Source organism: Drosophila teissieri, chromosome 2L (assembly GCF_016746235.2).
Source record: "Drosophila teissieri strain GT53w chromosome 2L, Prin_Dtei_1.1, whole genome shotgun sequence".
NCBI classification, from domain to species: Eukaryota; Metazoa; Arthropoda; class Insecta; order Diptera; family Drosophilidae; genus Drosophila; species Drosophila teissieri.
Window position 1 is genome coordinate 7,533,837 of NC_053029.1, and position 22,362 is coordinate 7,556,198.

Below are 22,362 nucleotides of genomic sequence, written 5' to 3' on the forward strand. Positions count from 1 at the left end.
CTGTTCCTATTCATATTTTTCTTGTTTCTTTCATTATGATTTCTGAACAATTACTGTGCAATTACCTTATACCGTGCGTTCTAAATTCGATGTTTGGATGTTTATTGATGTCGTTGCAATAATGGACCAACCTCCATAAAACCCGATACCACCCACACTGAAACAACAAACCAAATCAATCAATCAATAAAATCGTTGCATATTTGTTGTGATTTGGAATGTTTGTTGAATGTTTTGCCTAATGCACACACTGTATCGATGCGAAACAAAACGAACCGAATCCGATCCCCGAACCTCCACTAACCGAAGGTCCCCAAATCTCCGCAGATATAATCAACGCCCAGTACACGGTGGAGACCCTCGTGATGGCCGTGCTGGCCGGTTCGATCTTCTCGCTGCTGGTCGGCTTCTTTACAGGCTACTTCTGCGGTCGCCGTTGCCACAAGGACGAGGACGACAATCTGCCGTATCCGGACACGGAGTACGAGTACTTCGAGCAGCGCCAGAATGTCAATAGGTGCGTATAGGCTAACTCGTAGTTAGTATGGGTTCTTTAAAGCTGGCAGCAAACCGGCGCTAAAAAGTAGGCAATGGTATTGTAAACTAGGTGCTCCACATTCTATGGTCGTAAGCTTCAATTAAGGCAGTTAACTCCGGTGTATTTGTGCCAGTTAGTAACCGTGCTTCCATCCACACAGCTTCCCCTCGTCCTGCCGCATCCAGCAGGAGCCCAAGCTGCTGCCCCAGGTGGAGGAGGTGACGTATGCGGAGCCGGTGCTGCTGCCCCAGCCGCCGCCGCCCAATAAGATGCACTCGCCCAAGAACACGCTGCGCAAGCCCCCGATGCACCAGATGCACCAGGGTCCCAACTCGGAGACCCTCTTCCAGTTCCAGCCCGACGGCTACAACACCCAGCAGTCGTATCGCGGTCGCGACAACTTCGGCACGCTGCGTTCCCACCAGGTGATGGTGAGTAGTCGCCGCATACTATATACCTCTATATCTGATTTATAACCATTTTTATCATTCGCAGGGCGATAATTACAGGCGCGGCGATGGCTTTTCCACCACCCGCAGCGTCAAGAAGGTGAGTTGAGCCAGCATTCATAGCGATCGGCGATCTGGGAGAGCAGAGCGATTTGTTTTTTATTTTCCGACTATCGTATCGTATCTACAATCTAATCTAATCTCTAACCGTATCCATTGCGCTCTTTTCGATGTTGTTCGACATTTATTGACATTAGTTAACTAACTTGCTCGCCCATCGAGAGTCCTTGTGCTGCGCTTGTATTTGATTGAACTCTCCTCACACAATCGTCGATTGGTGTATTTCTTAGCCTCACCTTTACTATATGTGTGTGTTCTTGTGTTCGAGGGTGTGTCCCTCTATGTGTGTGTTAACAAGTATATAGCACCGAGTTGCATCACTGTCATCTATCATTAACAAAACCCAATCATATTGCTAACATTGTAGTTAATGTCGTTGTGATCTTATTATTTACCTACTCGTAACCTCTGCACGCTTATCTATTATTTAAACACCTATAATCACTACTTAAACTAAGATAAGAACTATTTTGGGGCTGTGTGGCATATTATCACCGTCTAAAATGAAATATGAACTCTGTTTCACCTATATCAAATCATCAAATCCTTCATAATTTAACCCGGATTTCCATCACTCACGATCAACCGCATGTTAATTTACCATCTTCATTCCACGAACATAGCTTTTGTTTTCGGGTTCTGTCCTAAGGCTGGAAATACACCAATCGCTCAGATAAGTGGGATTGGATCTCTGCAGGGCTTTCTTAGTACTTAGTACCCTATCTCTATCTAAGCATTTGTACAGCTACATTCTTACTACTCACTCTACTTGAGCTCAATGAGGAAACTCTTTCTATCGATACTAACTTTTGCATTCTAAGAACAACACAAGAAGACAAAAAAAAAAAGAAACTGAAACCGAAACCGAAACCGAAAAAACAAAAATCTATCTCTATCTTTTCTCTATTCTTCTTCCCCTTTTTACATTAGGTTTACCTTTGAGACGGGAGTGGGGCGGCTGAAACCAGTCAGGGACTAATTACCCAAAATATGGTAAATACTTATTTATAACTAAAGCCATTTTAGTTTATTTATTTCAGTTGATTTTGATTTATTTTTATTTAGGTTCTGTCCTTAATTGTTCGTATTCGTTCACGTTTCTTTGGCGGGCTTTCGTTTGCTGTAATTATTAATCTGGAAAATATTTTGCTCAAAAGCTGCAATACGGAAGCTCTCTTTGCAACGAGCGAAACCGAAATTCCATAGGCAAAAAGTAATTTTCCAAATCTCCCCGATTTCGCTCACACTTTGCATAATCCAATTTTCAAATTTCGAGCACCATTGCAAAAATTTTGTTTTCATTTTCGTTAGATATTTAGGCACTGTTGCAGAAGCTTTGTTGTTTGCTATCTCCTTCTCTCTTCACTCAATGTTATTTTCTGTTCCACATTACACACTTTCGAATGGCTAAAAAGGTTATCGATCAATCAATGCTGCTCAAAAGCTCAATCGTTCAATCAGGCCAGTCCAGCCCAGTCAGCCATCCCGCGCCCAACTCGCTTCGCAAATCGCCAGCGCTTCCTTCAACATTTTTTTGACCTCTGCGTGATTGAGAGTATGCGTGTGTGTGTGTGTGTGTGTGTGTGTGTTGTCTGGCGCCATCCGATGTACCCACATTCCAGCACCAAACTCCCACCAAACCTAAACCCCTTGAACCGCTTGACCTCTTCTGCATGGGCGCCAAACTCCAATTTCAATAAACCCAATTGATTACAAATACAATACAAAATACTTCAGAGATATTTGAGACAATAGGAAGTGCGTGTGTGCATCCTAGACTACATTTGATATTTAAGAAACCAATATAACGTATAACCCGATAATAATAAAACCACTACTACCCCACCAAGATACATGTACTCTTTTGCTTTCGTTTCTATATATGGTATATGCTAAACATATTATTTCATTCATTGCTTGCCCACTAAAATCTGCCGTCCCGATATTAATTAAAAGTTATTGCATTAACCCACCAGAAATCCCAAACAAAAAACGGTACACTAATAGTTCGATTTTAACCAGATCTTTATTTCGGCTCATAGAGCCACACGTTTTGAAATACAAATTGAAATTGGCATTGCTTGCAACATTTGAGAGCAAAAACTGATTGTGAACTGATTGCGTTTTTACTTAGATTCAAGCAAATTAGCAAATTATACTTTCTTCTGTTTGATTTTCTTCAACAATGACATACATATGTAACTTTTTCAAAAACAATTTATTTTGACTATAAGAGATGAGAAATTGATAACACTCCAACCCCATAGGCTGTAAACAACACAAACACACGTAACAGAAGTCTTGGTCGCGCAAGAAGACAGCCGCCCCGTCATGGCATTGGTAAGTCGAAAATCCTGAGTTGCATTAAGTTAGAGTTACTACTTGACTGGCCCACAGAACCCAAAGACACCAAAGACACCGACACCGACACCGACCCATTTTGATTGTACCATTTTATACATCTGTTGCCAGGCCTTCCTTTCCATCTATATCAGAGATCTGATCGATCTCATCGATCTGATCGCCCTGTGGTTCGAGACCCGAATGGGTTGGACAGTTCTCTGAAATCGAATTCTTTAGTTTAAACTATTTCTGAGAGTAGAACCACACGTTATTTCATAATTTATGTGCTGTATTGTTTCCCTTCCATAACTTGATATTCATTATTTAATATGTGTACCAGTAGTTTAACGATCTGTGTGTGTGTGTGTGTGTGTGTGCGAGTGTTTATGTGCATGTTGCAGCAGATTCAGATTCAGTGTTGTATCCAAATATTCATTCCACAGCCCCATCGTATGTGTCTCTTTATCCCAAGCATCGATGCAACATGCACCCAAGCACCCATGCCAAGTCGATATATCGCAACTAATCCGTGTGCTTTCCGTGTGCTCTTGCAGTAACTCAACACCGCTCGAATAGCCCCCAGCAGCAGCAACAGCAGTCGCAGCAGCCGCACTCCAGTTCCGGCTCCTCGCCCGTAATGTCCAACAGCAGCAGCAGTCCGGCTCCGCCCTCCAGTAGTCCCAGTCCGCAGGAGAGCCCCAAGAACTGCAGCTACATCTACCGTGATTGATTGATATGCAATACCAAATCGATGCCACTCATCCAGGCCCAGTCCACGCACGTCCAGCCACACCCACACACACACCCGCATCCACACCCGCTTCCGCCCCCCGTTCCGACCACGCCCCCAGCCCAGCCACGCTCCAGGAGTCCAGTGATCAGCAGGACGTACGCCAAGTCCATGCCCGTCACGCCAGTTCAACCGCAATCGCCGCTGGCCGAGACGCCCTCCTATGAGCTCTACGAACGCCACTCCGATGCCGCCAACTACCACTTCGGGGATGAGGACGATGAGGAAGATGACGATGACGATGAGCACGACCAGGAGGACACCTCATCGCTGGCCATGATCACACCGCCGCCGCCCTACGACACTCCGCACCTGGTGGCATCGCCACCGCTGCCGCCGCCACGTAGATTTCGCTTTGGCAACCGGGAGCTCTTCAGCATGAGTCCAGCCGGAGGCGGAGCCACGCCCACCGCCTCGACAGTCAGCCGCGGCAGCAGCGCCATAACGCCCACCAAGCTGAGTGCGGCGGCAGCGGCCATGTTTGCCGCACCCCAAATGGCCACCCAACTCAACCGGAAGTGGGCTCATCTGCAGAGGCGGCGGCGCCGGCGCAACAGCAGCTCCGGCGACTCCAAGGAGCTCGACAAACTGGTCCTGCAATCGGTCGACTGGGATGAGAACGAGATGTACTAGTACGCAAACCAACAATGAGATAGCAGAAGCACTTTGATTCAGAATTTATACACCTTTGTTTGCATACTTAAATGGGATCGTTTGTAAAATCGTGTTCCTAAACAAGAAACACAGTTACATGTTAAAGTAATTATTTTTAATTGTTGTAAAGATGCTGCAATCTTTGTTTTCTGCTACCTCACTTAGTACACACTACTTATTTGCAACGTGGCGCTCCCTTCCCTTAAACTCAAAACCGCAATCGGAAAATCATTCATTAGCGATAGAAACTGGATGGGGATTTACTTACACACAAAAAGCCAGAGAAGTTATACACGAAGTTTATAGTTATATAGCCTTTATACATACTCCCCGATCTGCTAAGTATACACAAGCATAACAGAACATACGTATATATGACTCTATATATATACCAATAGATTTCATAGACGGTTCACAAGGATCGGCTACGCTAAATTAGAGCTGCAAAATGATATTGTTAATTACGATTAGAGCGAAAAAACAACAGATGTAAATATTAATCCTAGAGATGGGAAGGACGTAACATACTGTAAGCAAACCTTATTCGAATAGAGTATACACAAGATATACAAGATTTTTTGCATTTAACCCAGAGAAATTTAAAATAGATAAAATTAGAAAGTCATAACAAATGGTTAAGAACAAAGAGAAAACAAAACAAAACAAAACAAAACGAAACGCTTATTACTGATTTATACAAATGAAATAAGTTACCGGAATAGTAGGAGGGCAAACAAATTAGTCTTAAGCCGTCAGAAATCTGGGAAACAGGAGGGGATTGCATTCGGGATTCATTCCGAACTGGAACTTGGTACTGCCAAACGCGATGCAGCGCTCCCAACGAAATCGAGTCCATCGAGTGCACTTTCCATTGTCAATTTCATTTGCAGAGCCTCAAGCTATAGTACTTCTTCAGACTTCCGAATTCAGACTACAGACTACAGACTCCTGCGCTTCTGCTTCAGTCTGCTATAGGAACGTGTAAATTATGTACAGGACTATACGCATTATTCAACCGATCTGTACAGTGCGATCTGCAGTATGTGCGATATGTGCCATAATTGGGCATGTGCCCTCTTTGAGTTTAGTTGTTATTGTTTGCATTGATTCAGAATAGTTCTTTACCGAGAACACAACTCGCTATCTTTGTATATACTCGAATATATATACATATATATATATACATATATATATACATATATGCATGAAGACGGATACACAAATTTCATGTGAAGTGATCGATCAAAATTTAGTGAAAGCATTCAAACTGAACTTTAGCCTAGCCACATAGGGTTTGTAATATAGACTGGACAGAGGGCAGAACAAAACTTTTGAAAATATTTTCACTAGGGGCATTGCTAATGTTGTTCTCATATTAAAGTATATTAGAAATAGGATAAGCCAATTGATACTCAATATTTTGTATGAGAAACATTCAAATCATCCGATCAAACTTGGAAATTGCGTTGCAAAACGAGTAAAAAAGCGTAGAAATATCTAAATCAAAGCAAATGTATAAACGACAAAACCCATAAAAAAGCAGTAGATTTAAAAAGTAAACCCACACAAAAACGTAAGCGTATATATTGATTAATATATACTTTATGCAGCTGCAATTTAATGCTTTTTATATGCCATTTTACTTTTTGACAAAATGTATACAACCGAAGAAAAATCATCAACAGCGGAAAACGAAAATGCATAGAAACCAAGTAGAATCATTACGATTACATTACGATTTAGACAGCCAAAGACACGAATGATTTTAAAAGTTGTTTTTAAAGTTGTTTGTGCTAATTTTTAATTAGTTTTATTTGTACATAAATATTATTTAAAGCAATTTATACCGCTAAACAAACTGTGTAACACTAATGTTACTGTTTCTAATTATTTAGTTATTCCATTATGCTCTCTATTATTGTCTTCTTTTTCTTAAACGAAATAGTGTCGAGTAATTTGAAAGCAATAAAAACCCTTGGAAAAATATATGAAAAACATAAATGAGATTCAGACACATAGAGTAGCAGCAGATGGTAAAACTTAGGAATACACTAGAGTTTTGAACTAATTCTAGATCTACATCAACTACTTATACAATTGCATACAAGTATTAATTGAATCAGATCATTAACTTTTATACACTTTACCATTTACATACGAGTATATACAAGCAAACTGATTGCCGATTACCGATTATTCAATATACAAGGCAAATTTAACATGTAATTGTAATTTGAAGCCAGGCTGCAATTGAAAGGTTTTACAGTAAATCATGCCTACACACATAAACCAGCAACAACAGTAACAAGATCAGAGAATCCGTAAATATATACTTATACATAATATAGATGACCCATATACATACACTTATTAGATACTTTAGAAGAGAGATTCTCTAGAAATGCTTTTAAATTAAAAAATCCACAAAAAATAACAAAAAAAACGAAGAAATAAACAAGAAAAAAATAACTGATTTAAGCAAAGTATTTTATTAAAAACACTCAGTAAGGAAAGGGCAAATTCAAGCGCAAAAACACAAAAAAAAGCATATATATAAATTTCTTAAAACTTTCAGCGAAAGGCAAACATTTGTGAAATAAGCCAACTCAGACACTTTTTTAGAACATCAGAAATTGGAGTTGACGATGATGATGATGATCACTAGACGTCGTTGAGAATACTTTAAAGATAATTATAAGCTAAACGAAAACGATTTTTAACTTTCTCCGAATAAGACAAAAACAATTATTACCAGCAAATGGTAGAAGCGCATTCATATTTGCTAATTAGCAACTTATTAAACTATAAAGAACAAGCAACATTTAAAAGCTAGAGCAGAAAGCAGGAACCCACACAAAAATGAAAAAGCAAATACAAAAAATAAAATGAAAACATGAATCCATGAATCCATGACACCACACACCCAAGTTTTCATTTTCCATTAAAAACGATATATATTCAAGTGCTTCTTACATAAAATAAATATAAATATAAATATATATGAAACAAAAAATATATTAATGATTACATGATAGATATTATTACAAGCAGGCATTACATTATAAATACCTACTAAATAGTTTAAGGCATTTACCACAAACTTCATTATTATGAACTGTATTATTATGTTTTGTGAAATCGAGCGAACTATTACAGATAATGAAAATCAGATAACTGAGCGGATTTAGAGTAAACGTAATAACTCTGTACTATATCCGGTTCCGTTTGGTTTTTTAATCTCTAAGTAGCCAGCTCTCTATGCAAATAGAATAAAGACGAACACACACTGACACGTAATCGATGCATTTTACTTACTTGAAAGCCATCAATGCAGCAAAGTAAAGCGAGTTCTTGAATTCAATTTATATAATTATGTTAAGATTTTATAACGCAACCAGCCTAACGTATGCATTACCCCTATGAATACTATTATGCGAATCTTTGTAAATACTCACCAACCAAATAAATACTCCTTCATTCAAGCGAAATCCAGTTCAGACCCCAAAACTCAACACGAAACATTTGATTTCCTACCCACACCCACACCCACATCCACACACAATCCTAAAGAGATGCTTATCGGTTAGGTATTATCGATTAGGTAGCATACCAGCCACGAGTATGTTATCCGTTCTTTAGCGATTACAAATACGTAAGGATAAATTTAAATTGTTGAAAATGTAGCGCAAGAACGTAATGAGTAATGAGTAACAAACTAAATGAAAGCCCCAAAGCGAATAACAAATATTTAACCAAATAAGTTACGAAAGTTAGACACAAAACGGTACTTCCAAGCAACTATAGAGCTAACAGCAAGCCATTTAAATGAATGAACTCAAATGCGAACTAAACTGTATGAATTGAATTCCCGTCCCGATCCCGGTTTAAATCCGCTGATAAGGTGCACCGAAATAAGCCCCAGATCTTCTCAAGCAAATCCAAAGATCGGTAACGGTTCGTGCGAAAAGGTGGCCCTATCTTCTAGTTCCCCCATTGAAATCTCCTCTACACAACTCCCATTAGGAATTCGTCAAGTTTTGGATTCAGAAACTAATACACAACACTTAATTATTCATGAATGCGGTATGTGCAGTATCATAAATCAGAACGGCACCGCGAATCGAGAATCTACAGCATGAAGAAGCTATATAAAACAACAACATGAACAACAAAAAATTGTTAGTAAAAAGACTGAGCTACAAAATATACAAGAAAAACACAAAAGAAACACAAGCTAGAAACAAATCAGTGAATAACTTTGATTCAGTGACAAATTAATTAATGTGCATTTTTGGGTAAACGATTTTTGACGAACGGAAGCCAGCAAATTCGTTACAATTTTCAGTCTCATCAGTCGTAAATTTGTTAAGAAGTTCCTAACACAAAGCGCAGGCAAATCCATTCTGATATTAAATCCAATCAATGTCGAGCCAGGTTCAATTGTGCACCTACCTAGAAGGAACTTCTGCATTAACTATTTACTTCTCAGTGCACGAGGGTTTGTTGAAATCGTAATTAATGGAAGCTGCTAAAGAAAATACGTAATTTGACACTTTGATACTTTTAAGTTCGAATTTGGATTTGAATTAAGAGGCTTCTTGTTTACTTTGGGCCACTGCCACAGCATAATCGAGATTAAAATACCTAGAATGAATATATATAAACACGTATATACATATATAGACTCAAGTATATATGCATACACTTGCTTTTAGCTTTCCTAGAACTCTGATTTCCATACTTGAACGTACAGTAAGCTGCGAGACATAAGAGATAGTCGGTCTCAGGCACGAAATAATCAAACTGAAGCTGATAAAAACGACACGAGCTCAAAGATTTGGTCCGAGACACAATTAATTCCACACAAACCAAACGGATCGGAAAACATTCTGACGCAAGCCACACAAAAGTTGAACATGCATGGCGAAAAAGAGAAATCGATTAATGAAAACCGCATATTATTAATGATTATTATATTGTATTATTATAACTGAAATATTTAGATGAAATGACGATTCTTAATTATAACACATTATTATAGATACATACTGAACAAACCGAAGCAAAAGAAGAAATTGAAATGAAACTTAAAAAAAAAACAAAAACGGAGGGAATGGAATCTAAAATGATTAATAAAAATGAAAATATAGAGAATATTATATTACGAACTCCCCAATGCGTTTTATTCCAACTGAATTACAGGTCTGTAAATGCAGGCAACTATCCAGAAATTCCAACTAAGTAGTCAAAAGTCTGGCGTAAGAGAAGAATTGGATCCTAATTATATTTTCTGTAGGATATGGCTACCCGTGGTAAAAGTAGTACTAGAATTTTAGGATGCTGGATAGATGTACATCTAGAAATTGCCAAGGATGGGGAATTCATCTCGGACGCAACTGGGAAGAAAGCGAATGTCCTGAAATGGCGACAAAGACCGGATGACTGGACCACCGAAGACGGTGTTGAGATTGGGACAGAAGGGTGAACCACACTTATGATTTTACAATTTAAAATAAAATAAATATTCATTATTTTGATTAAAAGTTGAAAGTTATCGGGACTATTGAGGATAAAAAGTATTTTTAAATACAATTTTAACAACGCATTAAATGAAGAAAGATTGTGTGGGTGTAGTAAGAATGTTATTTTAACCATTTGTTTCATAATCAGTGTGGCTTCCACGACTGTTCCATTAAGTTGCACATATACATATAAATATGGGTTGAACTTAATTTAACATGGCGAAACACGCTTCAACAACAAGAAAAGCTTGACCCACAGATAATCCTCTATCGGCCGCCGACCGGATGAGATTAAGTCCGACAGACCCAGCGAAGCTATACTTGCACATAAATGTTCAACCAAGAATTCAAAAAGTGTTTGCTCGGTATTTAAATTAGTTTGTATAGTATATGTCTATTAAACATTTAGTAATTTCTTTTAATAATATAAAACAAATATGCTCAGTAGTTTTAACTACTTCCTGGGGTCTTGTCAACTAAGAGACTTCAACTCCGCTACTGTACTTAGATGAGTAAAACATTAATATCGAGGGTGGGTCAACAACATCCAACATAATCTTTGTTATTTAACGCTTTATTTTAAATATTTCTTTGAACAAGTAGTTAGAGTAACCATGCAACCAAGCGGTGGGCAAACCATAAAGTTCTATACCTTTCGTAAGCTTTCGTATTCAGTGTTCTAGTGCGGTATCAAGCCAACCTCGCAGATCGGCGCCAAGGCTGTTTTGATTACAGATAGTGCTTGGAGCTTTACAGGCCGTCGAATCCGATTCGGAAATCAGTTCTCTTTAAAACGCGACGGAGTGAGCAACATGAAGACGTTGCTCCTAGTGCTGGCCCTTTGTGGGGCCCAAATCCATGCCCTCTCAGCGGGTCCACGGCCCGACTATAACGATGACTACGACCAGGATATCAGAAACGATTGGCAGCCCGAGCCGCTGAAGCCAGCTTCTTGGCAGTCAGAGCCACGATACGCACAGCCCGCGGAAGCTGTGGTTCAAGTGCCCGAAATCGGACAGATCTTGGGAGTCGGTGGCTATAAGACCATTGCCAATCGCCCGGTGAATGCCTTCTTGGGCATACGGTATGGCACGGTTGGAGGCGGCTTGGCACGCTTCCAGGCGGCCCAACCGATTGGATACCAGGGACGGGTTAATGCCACCGTCCAGAGTCCAAATTGTGCGCAGTTCCCGGAGCTCGATCGCCTGAGGGTGTCTGAATCCCGGGGAGAAAACGTCGACGACTGCCTTACCTTGGACATCTACGCACCCGAAGGGGCCAATCATCTGCCCGTTTTGGTCTTTGTTCACGGAGAAATGCTGTTCGACGGCGGCTCCGAGGAGGCCCAACCGGACTATGTCCTGGAGAAGGATGTGCTATTGGTCTCCATTAACTACCGACTGGCGCCCTTTGGCTTTCTAAGTGCTTTAACCGACGAGCTGCCCGGAAACGTCGCCCTTTCCGATCTGCACTTGGCCCTGGAGTGGCTGCAACGCCATCTGGTCCACTTCGGTGGCAATCCAGGACAGGTGACCCTAGTGGGTCAGGCCGGTGGTGCCACGTTGGCTCACGCCTTGAGCCTCAGCGGTCGAGCGGGCAATCTCTTCCAGCAGCTGATCCTGCAGTCGGGCACCGCCTTGAATCCGTACCTGATTGACAATCAGCCACTTGACACCTTGAGTACCTTCGCCCGCCTTGCTCGCTGCCCACCACCACCCATAAACGCAATCCCACAAGGATTTAAGCCGCTCTACGAGTGTCTCGGCCGACTGCCCACCTCCCAGCTGGTGGCGGCCTTCGAGCAGCTGCTCCTCCAAAACGAGCAACTCGGCCTCACCCAACTGGGCGGCTTCAAGCTGGTGGTCGGCGACCCTCTGGGCTTCCTGCCCAGCCACCCAGCCTCACTGGTCACCAACAGCAGCCTCGCGCTGCCCATGATTGTCGGGGCCACCAAGGATGCCAGCGCCTTCATCCTGTCGCGTGAGTACTCACATCTGTTATTCTCATTGAATTGCGTTTAAGTTGCCAACATGCGCAGTATAATCGTATGCAAATATGAATCTAAAACATAACATCAATGCAGCGATCCATAATGGAGTCAAGCTAATCTAATTCGGAAGGAGGCGATTGAGAGGCACTTTTGCTGATAAGGTGCTGTTCTCGAGGTCAAACTGATTAGGTCTAGTTTAAAATGACTATTAAATTATATTTTAATTACTGGGTTTTTTCGAAAAAAGAAATCTAGGGTAAGCAGATAGCCTTTTGGCACAAGCATAATTGCTTTAAGGTGTATTTTTATTTGGGCGTGTAAATAATCTATTTTAGAATGTATTGTGTTGTAGATCAAATGTCTGATCAAATTTGTTCCCTTTTACATCCAGGAATCTATGACCAGATCGCTCGCCTGCAATCCCGCAATGTGAGTGACTACATCGACGTGGTCCTGCGCCACACAGCGCCGCCAAGTGAGCACCGCCTTTGGAAGCAATGGGCACTGCGCGAGATCTTCACTCCGATTCAGGAACACACGGCTAGTGTGCAAACAGTGGCATCTGGTCTGCTCGAGCTGAGCAACTACATCCTGTATCGTGCCCCCGTGATTAACTCCATTCGTCAGTCGTACCGCTCCACCCCGGCCTACTTGTACACCTTCGACTATCGCGGAGAGCACCATCGGTTCGGACACCTGTCCAACCCTCTTCCCTTCGGAATAGATGCCTCGCTCAGCGATGACAGCGTGTATTTGTTCCCCTATCCACCGGAGGCCAGTCGCCTGAATCCCTCGGACAGGTCGGTGTCCCGTGCCCTGGTCACCATGTGGGTGAACTTTGCTTCTACTGGCGTGCCCAATCCCAATTCTGGTGTATGGCCGCAGGCTACCTCTGAGTACGGGCCCTTCCTACGATTCACGAATAATCAGCAGAGTCCGATTGAGCTAGATCCGAACTTTGGCGAGGGAATTTACCTGCCAAATCATAGCTGGGTAAGCTATAAGCCGACCACTATCGTTTCACCTCCGATTACCACCACGACCACCACCACAACAACAACTACCAGCCGTCCATACGCCTACAACCCGTATGCCAATTGGCAAAACAGGCCTGCCCTGCAGAATCCGAATTGGCATCCTGCGGATCCGGAATACGTCAGAGCACAGGAAGCTCGTCAGCAAGAGTTCATCCGCGAAAGGGAGCAGCGTAGGCGGGAGCAGCAGCAGCGAGAGCAACGGCGTCGCCCCCAGCAGGAGTCACGTGAGCAGCAAGAGGTACGACTACGCCAGCAACGAGAGCAAGAAGAACGAATTCGTCAGCAGCGAGAGGAAGAAGAGAGATTACATCAGCAGCGAGAGCAAGAAGATCGAATTCGTCAGCAACAGGAACGAGAACAGTATGAACGCGAGCAGCAAGAGCGAGAGCAACGAGAACGAGAAGAGCGACAACGGGAGGAGCAAGAACGTGAGCAACAAGAGCGAGAGCAACGGCAGTTTGATCATAATCCTGAGCCAGAACCAGGTTATCCGGAAGATGACCAGCAGCCAGATAATAATCCGGATGATGGTCGGCTACCATATCCCTCATACGAACAATATGGTACTGAAGAAAACGGAAATCTCCCCGAATCCGATCCCAATCGCAACTATAGCGAGGAAGACCGCGAGCAACAACTGCAAGAGCAACTGCGTCGCGAGCAGCATGAACAGCAAGAGCGAGAATATCAATTGCAGCGAGAACGTGAGCAGCGAGAGCGTGAGCAGCGAGAGCGTGAGCAGCAAGAACATGGACTGCCGGAACTTGGCCCCGAAGAATACCCTAGCTACGAGGAATATATTAAAGCCCTACAGGAGAAAAATGCGGAAAGTGATCGAGTCTATGCCGAGGAGCAAGAGCGGGAACGACAGCACCAAGATACATTGCTTCAGGAAAATCAACAGCAACCGCACGAAGTTTTGCCAGAGGAAACGCCAACCCACCCCAACTACGAAGCATACGATCCCGAGCGCAGCTATATCGAGGAGCAGGAGCGCGAGCAACAGCGAAGGGATCAGGTTGAACAGGAAAGGAATCAACAGGAACAGGAAAGGGACCAAGGAGAAGAGTACGAGAGGTCACCTGATGAGGAAGAGGCGGCAGAACACGATGTTCTCAAGGTGGAGGATTTCCCCAGCTATGAGGCTTACCTGGAGGCCGCAACCAAGCTCCGCGAGGAGCAGGAGAAACAAGAAAAATTGGAGGAGGAACTGTATAGGGCCCAACAGGAGGAGGAGGACCGCATCCACGCAGAGAGGGAACGCAATTCTCACAACTAAGGAAACAGATCAACCATGTAAAACCACCTTTCATTATAATCCCTATACACAACTCAAATCAAAAAGTTTACCGCGCTCTGATATCTATATCTATAGAAATACATCGAAAGCTAATGTTTTTGAATAAATGCATTTTTGAATTACTGCTTACATCATAACTTTTGGTTTTATAAATTCTCTATCTAATATGGGTCAAAAACGTATCTTGTTGCGATTTGGCCTCTTAACTAGGCTCTTGCGTCCGCCGAGCTTCGGATTCTGCAACCTTCTTGCATTCGATTTGGCCAGCTGCTTTCGACGTTTATTCTGAGCCCGCTTTCGACTGCGGCTTCGCAAATAGTAAACCTCGCGGATCAGACTTTTGCCCTTTTCCTCGTCGCTCAGCGTGGCGGAGAACTCGGTAAAGTAGTTACCCCCGATGGTCATCGTCTCGTCGATCCTCATGTATGGCCCGTAGAGTGTGGTCATAGGCGGCCAGTAGCCGCCTCGAGCGGATCCCAACGGATGACCACTGATTACAAAGTTTGTCCAGAGGTCCACCATCCGGCGGGCCATCGACTGATCCGGGCGACTGAGACGAGTCACGTGCTCGGGGTAGGGAAACAGGTAGAGGGCCTCGTCGGTGAGCGAAACGCCCGCCCTGAAGGGGCTCTGCATGTTGGTCTCCTCGTCCATTTCCTTGTAGCGATTAAACTCGCCCGCATAATCGAACGAGTAGAGGAACGTGTTGGCAGGATTGTGCTTGTTGTTCATGTTCAGGGCCAACAGGACAGGGAGCTTGTGGTTTAGAGTGCCGGCAACCTAATAATTAAATTTTATAAATTAGTTTATAAAATGTGAATGTAGAGAAAAGTTTGTTTGAGAAAAGTAACTCACATCGATAAGCCTGGGGATCAGTGTGTCGAAGGTGCCGTTTTCCATCAGATGACGGTTGAAGAAATCGTGGGTCACAAAGCTGGTGAGGAGCATCGTCTTGTCGGTGCCCACCGTTTGCCGGATCACGTGGTCGATGTAGTTGTACGTGTTGTATTCGTCATCCGGTATCTTTCTCTCGAAGTCATTGTCCACAATCTCGTTGAGCACTCGAGATCCGGCATTTTTGGGACACCCGCCCATTGCCGGATAAGAAAAGTTGGACTCCAGCATCAGGTCGTAGGGATGCTTGGGCAGAACACCACTAGGTCCGCCGATGGTGAACTGTATGCCTCCGGTGTGCCCAATGCCGAGCTCTGATTTTTCCAGCTAGTAAGCGAGTAAAAGAAATAGATTTGTTATCAATATTTTTTACATCGGTATTTCGATTTTCTTTGGAAAATTAATAATAATTTCTTCATAACCAAGGTTTAAAATTAATTTCAGGGTAAAGAGATCACATAAACTAACTGACCAACTGTGTTAACCATCAAAAGTCCGCTTACCGCATGATCCATGAAGGCAGTGAGCAACTCCAGTGCCGTAAGCTCCATTAGGCAGTTGTTCAAATCCCGCACGGTCACCATTTTGCAGTCGGCCTTACTGGCGATTTCCTGAGCCTGCTTTCGCGGATCCTCCTCGAGGAAAATGGGCATAATGGCCGATCCCGACTGATATATCACCTGGTGGAACAGTCCGCGCTGCACAATTGGCGAAAGCGTGAGCAGGTGCGCAATTGCAGCGCCGCCCACCTGTCCAGCTACTGTGACCTGCGATGGGTCACCGCCGAAGTATTTGATGAAGTGCTTGATGAACTGCAAGGCCAGGAAAATGTCCAGGAACCCGGCGTTACCAGGAATCTCATCTGTCTTCGTAGAAAGAAAGCCGAAGGGTCCAAGGCGGTACTGGGGTGTGACCAGCACCACATCCCTCTCGAGGAGATAGTCCGGCGGAGCCTCCGAGTTGCTGCCCTCGTACAAATACTCGCCGTGGATGTAAACGAGAACGGGGAGTTGTGAGGTCACATTCGGAGTGGTGATGGTCATGGTCAGACAGTCCTCTACGTCAAAGACGTCATCCAACCTCCGGAGCGAGTCCATCGACACCACCGACGGGCAGCCAATCTTCTCCGCAGTGGCATCCATCACATCCTCCCACGGTTCAATCGGTCGAGGGGCCTATAAAAAGCATAATCATATGAGAACTCACGAAACAGACACCCACTGGTTTAGAAGCAAAAATATAAATAATACTATTTTTATTGGTAAAGGCAGGTATTTATGCATCACTTTTTGAATTTGGTTAATAAGTTTGTAATACCAAGTATTGTATTCATTTATATATTTACAATTGATTAATCAGGTTTTTATTTATAAATGTTTGCCTATGACTCATAGAGATCGTTTATCTTGGAAGTAATTTAATAATATTTGTCTTTTGATAAGATCAGCAAACGAAGAGTTCCGATGGCAAATATTTGTGATTGTACGAAAAAAAACCAAGTCCTCGATAGTATAGTGGTTAGTATCCCCGCCTGTCACGCGGGAGACCGGGGTTCAATTCCCCGTCGGGGAGATGCGGAGTATTTCGTATTTATTTTGTTTTCCTCTTTTTGTTTTGCTTATTTATTGCTTCTAAAAACATTTACATAATTTTGAAAGTTTTAAAATGCTATAAGCCAGACGCTCAATAAAATCAAACATTTCTATTTGGAATTTTTGGCAAAGTTACTCTGCGTCAACCTCATTTTGCATGCCGACGTTTTGAATTTGTTGCATTATGTATATGGCTTAATCACTTATGTTCTGCTGACACACTTTTGAGCTTCTGCCATAATCACCAACCACATTTTTTTATCACTTTAATATATCTTCTTAATATTCCAATTAATGGATTACAATTAGTATGCACTTGTGTACCTTAAAGCGATGCAGTCCTGTCGGAGGTTCCGCATATCTGACATCAACGAACTGCAACACTTCGCGTTTCGTCCAGGCAGTTTCGAAAATCTTTCCCTGGATGCTACCCAAACTGGGTAGCTCCACAATAGTGTCCTTCTCCTCATCGTATTGCCTGCCACGAACCCTGGACTCCACCACGGATTGGAGTACTAGGAGCAGGGAAACTATTTGCCACCACAAGAGCTGCATTGTTGAGGATTTCGCGAACCGAACCAACACTCGCTTCGAGGAACCGATCGCAACTGATCTGTGGCCATCGGGAACCAATAGATTTTAGTCCGCTGTGACCCGAAGTTTCACCCCACTTCTGACCGAAATAGCCAAATGAAGAGTTTGCAAACGGAAACTGGCTAAAACGAAACGCGAAATAAACTGCAAATGATGCGGCGTCCCCGAGGCTCGAGCCACTAATTTATGCTAATAGATACACAGAAAATAAATTTGCTTTTAAACTTTTACTTAAATACTACTTATATACTAGAATTTTTAATTTTACCGAAAATTTGTTAAATATATTATATTTGTTAAATATATTCCCGCTTTGTTCCACGAAAACTGCGAAATCCAAGTTTATAGCTCACTATTTCTTCTAGAGCTTCAAGCTCAACATATTAATTTTTAAATTTTTTCTCCAAGCGCAAGAACAGATTTCGCTCCGGTTTTAGCTGCTTAGGTGCTCGGTTGATCATCTTAAGTAAAAGGGAAACCTTTCAGAGCAGCCGCTGGCTTGAACTTCTGATTTGCCCGATAGTCAGTCATTAGTCGCTCATATTGATGCGAATATTTGCCGGCAAACATGGGACATCGTCCATTAACTTGGTTTGTCTTTCTCACGACGATGAAAGTGCGGGTAGCGCCAGGCGAAATTAATTTCTTGAGAGATGCGGGAACTGATTTAAATTTTAGATTTTACCAAATTGTTTCCAGAAATTCTCTTCGCTACTGGTATTCACAGTACGAGGTATTAGTATTAATCATCATCATCGCGAGCTATGGGAGAAAGCATTCGTGATGCGTTGATGCCAAAAAAAGATCGTCGACTCCTAACTAATCGCACGAGATAATTCCACAATTTGACAGCATTTAACTATCGACGAACTTGGGAAGCCCCACTGTATAAGGAAGCTAGAAAGCGAAGACGTAAAATATTTCTCTTTATTATTGTGTTTTCGAGAGCTCAATGTCAAAGGAATTGGAACCTCTCAACATATTTCAAATATTATCATACCCGTTACTCGTAGAGTAAAAGGGTATACTAGATTCGTAGAAAAGTATGTAACAGGCAGAAGGAAGCGTTTCCGACCATATAAAGTATATATGTATATTCAATAGGATCTCAGAAACTATAAAAGCTAGAAAGTTGAGACTAAGCATGCAGACTCCAGAGACACAGAAGCAGCGCAGGTTTGTTGATCCATGTTGACACGCCCACTCTAACGCCCACAAGCCGGCAAAAACTGTCAGTGTTGAGAGAGCCCCCTTCGCACTTCCACAAGCTGAGTAACGGGTATCAGATAGTCGGGGAACTCGACTATAGCGTTCTTTCTTATTTTTTTATTTAATTTACTCACGCTTTTCCTAAATCGATCCGGGTTCTTTTTGAAGTGCCCCACAATTGAGCTGTTAAAGGACACAAAAAACCGCCAAGTTAAATGTTATTTAAACAATGTTCTTGGCCTTTCTTAAATAAGAGAGAACTCTTAAGTTGAGATTTTCGAGAATTTAACAAAGTAGTATTTTTATTGCAGTTATATTTGCATTGACAGAGCATGGATCTGATACTAAGCTATTCAGATTTGATAAAAAAACAGGAAACAAGTATAATATATTTTTCATAACATATGATGTGTATTTTGTTCTTATACCTCGGTTTCTGCATCAAAACGTCTTCTCTTCGAGTGCATGGCATGTGGCATTGAATACATCAGCTTGTTCCAGAAGTTTGGATGATTTCTATCCAGATAGGTGTTCAGCACCATGTACGCTTTCAACTCGCTGTCTAGATCATCGAAGTTTTCTACATCAGGATAAACTACTACGATCAGGCGCTTGCACCGATCCTTCGAGGTTGCATGTAGCGCCAGTCTGAACTCGAGGCGACCCCAGGTGGACTGGAGGAAGTTCTTCGTCATCAGGATGATAATGCGCCTTGAGCCCTGCACAGATCGGTTAATGCAATCGGGAATGCACTCGCCCACTAACCAATCTCGCAGGTAGAAACATAGCCTAAACTTGTGCTTGCCGTTCTCCAGGCGATCCACGAACTCCTCGACAAGCTCCTCGTCCTTGTGGGTGAATGATAGGAAGGCATCGTATTTCTTCTCCTCGTCGAATTCCCGGCGCGCGGTTAAACTGAGGCATACTTCGTGCTCGTAGAACCAGATCATTATGGGTCGCCTAAAGCAGACAAAGAGGTGAATGGACAAAGCAAGGATCAGCAGAGAGACGGTGAGGGAGGTGTAGTAGATTTGAACCGAGGGGCATATATCAGCCCCTTCGATTTCAATCAACGATCGTCCAGTACCACTGCATTGAATAGCTGAAGCGTTTGCAATATTTCTCGCTTGCGCCTTTACGAATACCAGGAAGTCCTTCTCGTCGCAACTGCATGTCCACGGATTCCCAATAAGTGATACTTTCATCTGGCATAAACTCATTTTGTTCTGCAGGAATCCCCGTACTCGACCGTCTAGAGCCGAGAAAGTATTGTTACTGATGTCCAGGTGTTCAAGCTTGTCTGGTAGTTGATCAATATCGGAAAGTTTGTTGTTGGCCAAATAAAGTCGTGTCACACTTGAGTATCCTGGTAGCAAGCTGGATGGCCATTTCGCGAGATTATTTCTTTCAAAGATGAGAGTTGTTTGTCCAGATGCTGGTGTGGGTAATGGTGGTATTTCGCGAAGGTCCTTTCCATTGCAGTCGATCATCAGTGTGAGCGATTCGGAATTGGAGGTGTCGACGCAGCAAATGCAGTCTACAGGACACTTATCCTGAGTTATGTTAACGCGGCGGAGGACAGTTTCGTATTCCTTCGGCTCGTGCTTCCTGAGATAAGATAGGAAGTTCTTAGCCCTGCAATTACATTCCCATGGGTTCCCAGAAAGTTCTGTCTTGGTAATGTTCTCCCGATTTTTCAGGAAGGCTACCACACCATCATCCAGATACTTTAAACGATTATTGCGTACGTCTAGGTAAGTTATGTTTTCTGACAGCAGATGAGGTGGAAGTTCTGTTAACAGGTTTTGGGACATGTGCAATTTCTGAACATAGAACATAGATTTTGTATCACTGAGGTTACTTATTTCATTTGCATCAAGATATAATGTCGTGTTGTACGGAATCGAGTCCGGTAGCCTTGGATAAAAGTCAAGAGTTAAATTCCGACAATTTATAATTAATTCACCTGTTTGCCGTTCGACACAACATGAGCATCTGTAAGGACAGCGTCCGTTGAGATGGTGGAGAATAATTTCATCGAACTCCCCCGAAAACTGCGAAATGGCGTGATTTAATAGTTCCATTGTCTTTAGGTATTTATACGAACTGTCAAAGGCAATTATCATTTCATCTTCATTTGCTATGTAGAAATTATTTCTACTTTCATCAAAATTTATTTTGGAGATGGAAACCATCGATCTTAAGTTCACGTATTTCATTATGCGGTTAAATTCGGATGTTTTTATCCGTACTAATTTTGCGCTATTCCTAAAGAATTCTTGTAAGTAGTATTCATCGCAGTAGATAATCCATTTGTTGCCAACCTGATAGAAAGTTTCAACACTGTATAGATATTGAACAACCTCTGGACCTAGGGTAGTAATATTATTATATCTGATGTCCAGATAGTAAAGACTTTCAGGCAGTTGGCACACGCTTAGACTTGTTAGTTGGTTGTATGACACGTCCAAGTATTGTATGTTTTTATAGCCTTCCAATGAGTTGTAGGGCAGTTCAGTCAACCAGTTCCCCCGAAAGAGCAGAAGTGAATGACCTTTTTTCGGAACCGGTAGCGATGGAATAGTTCTGAGATTACTATTCCGACATCTAAAGTCTAAACGTGATTCGTCTCGATTATATGTGCAATTGCATTCTAAGGGGCATGCAACCTTATTAATTCCCAATGTAAATTTACAGTCCCTTTTGTTTGGTTCACATATGAAAGCAGTAAAATTTGCAAAGGATTTATATCGGTAGACTTCTATGGTTTCAAGATTCGTGAATTTGTCAAAGATTTTCAAGTCCACCAAATTCGCTACATTCATAACGCAATGTTTTAATGATTTCTGAAGTGTAGAAGATCTGAAATGCAGGCACACATTAATGTTAGAAAAGCGACGCTTACTTTTACTTACCTTAAAAACGAAAGATCTTTTAAAATAACATTATCGAAAATAAGCCAACTTAAACTTGTTAAATTTTCAAATGTTTTAGCCGTCAAACCATTTACATTTAATCCAGTAAATGTGACGTCGCTGATGTTATATTTGCCATAAAAAACATTTTCTTCCACCGTTAGTGTCGGTTTTTCAAAAGAATTTGGGTTATGAATTTTGATTTCCTTGGTGTTGTTCATGGTCTTCCGAATGTAATTGTTGATCATCATTGAATTAGGTGCTTTGTCATTTTCATATTTAATAGATAGAACTCGCGGTCCATTTGCGTAATGTACATCCGTCTCAGTTATCACCAAGGATGGAAGGTAAATATTGTAGTTACCAATTTCCCGAATGCCAAGTAGGCCAAGATAATTTACGCCAGGGCTTATTC

The 22,362-nt window shown here is 42.3% G+C and overlaps 4 protein-coding genes and 1 non-coding gene across 5 annotated transcripts in view; 3 read left to right on the top strand and 2 right to left on the bottom strand.

The window, feature by feature from the left end:
• The window catches only part of LOC122619960 (semaphorin-1A), a 128,216-nt gene extending 118,218 nt beyond the window's left edge, over positions 1-9,998 (top strand). The window contains 5 exon segments of the mRNA XM_043797239.1: positions 310-517; positions 699-969; positions 1,034-1,087; positions 3,375-3,447; positions 4,005-9,998. Coding sequence (XP_043653174.1) covers positions 310-517; positions 699-969; positions 1,034-1,087; positions 3,375-3,447; positions 4,005-4,873 — 1,475 coding nt within the window. The 3' untranslated portion in view covers positions 4,874-9,998.
• Positions 9,999-11,200: 1,202 nt separating this feature from the next.
• LOC122612953 (glutactin) lies at positions 11,201-14,880 on the top strand. The gene is made up of 2 exons (XM_043786878.1): positions 11,201-12,396; positions 12,798-14,880. Exons 1-2 carry the CDS (start codon positions 11,229-11,231, stop codon positions 14,720-14,722), a joined length of 3,093 nt encoding a protein of 1,030 aa, XP_043642813.1. The 5' UTR covers positions 11,201-11,228; the 3' UTR covers positions 14,723-14,880.
• Positions 14,873-17,784, bottom strand: LOC122612960 (glutactin). Its single transcript, XM_043786890.1, has 4 exons — positions 17,554-17,784; positions 16,141-16,812; positions 15,599-15,964; positions 14,873-15,523 (listed from the first exon to the last, which is right to left on the bottom strand). The coding sequence occupies exons 1-4, from the start codon at positions 17,782-17,784 to the stop codon at positions 14,915-14,917; spliced, it is 1,878 nt and encodes a 625-aa protein (XP_043642825.1). The 3' UTR covers positions 14,873-14,914.
• Trnad-guc lies at positions 17,138-17,209 on the top strand. The gene has a single exon. It is a non-coding gene; the product is annotated as a tRNA-Asp (tRNA).
• Positions 17,785-19,369: 1,585 nt separating the features above from the next.
• LOC122625729 (protein toll-like) lies at positions 19,370-22,183 on the bottom strand. The gene is made up of 2 exons (XM_043805804.1): positions 21,948-22,183; positions 19,370-21,894 (listed from the first exon to the last, which is right to left on the bottom strand). The coding sequence occupies exons 1-2, from the start codon at positions 22,166-22,168 to the stop codon at positions 19,455-19,457; spliced, it is 2,661 nt and encodes an 886-aa protein (XP_043661739.1). The 5' UTR covers positions 22,169-22,183; the 3' UTR covers positions 19,370-19,454.
• Between the last annotated feature and the right edge of the window lie 179 nt (positions 22,184-22,362).

Coding starts and splice junctions, on each gene's coding strand:
- LOC122612953 (XM_043786878.1), top strand. CDS start 11,229: ATGAAGACGTTGCTCCTAGTGCTGGCCCTTTGTGGGGCCCAAATCCAT. Junction 12,397..12,797: donor CAGCGCCTTCATCCTGTCGC/GTGAGTACTCAC, acceptor TTTTACATCCAG/GAATCTATGACCAGATCGCT.
- LOC122625729 (XM_043805804.1), bottom strand. CDS start 22,168: ATGAACAACACCAAGGAAATCAAAATTCATAACCCAAATTCTTTTGAA. Junction 21,895..21,947: donor AAAGATCTTTCGTTTTTAAG/GTAAGTAAAAGT, acceptor CCTGCATTTCAG/ATCTTCTACACTTCAGAAAT.
- LOC122612960 (XM_043786890.1), bottom strand. CDS start 17,784: ATGCAGCTCTTGTGGTGGCAAATAGTTTCCCTGCTCCTAGTACTCCAA. Junction 16,813..17,553: donor CAGGACTGCATCGCTTTAAG/GTACACAAGTGC, acceptor TGCTTTTTATAG/GCCCCTCGACCGATTGAACC. Junction 15,965..16,140: donor CTGCCTTCATGGATCATGCG/GTAAGCGGACTT, acceptor CTCGCTTACTAG/CTGGAAAAATCAGAGCTCGG.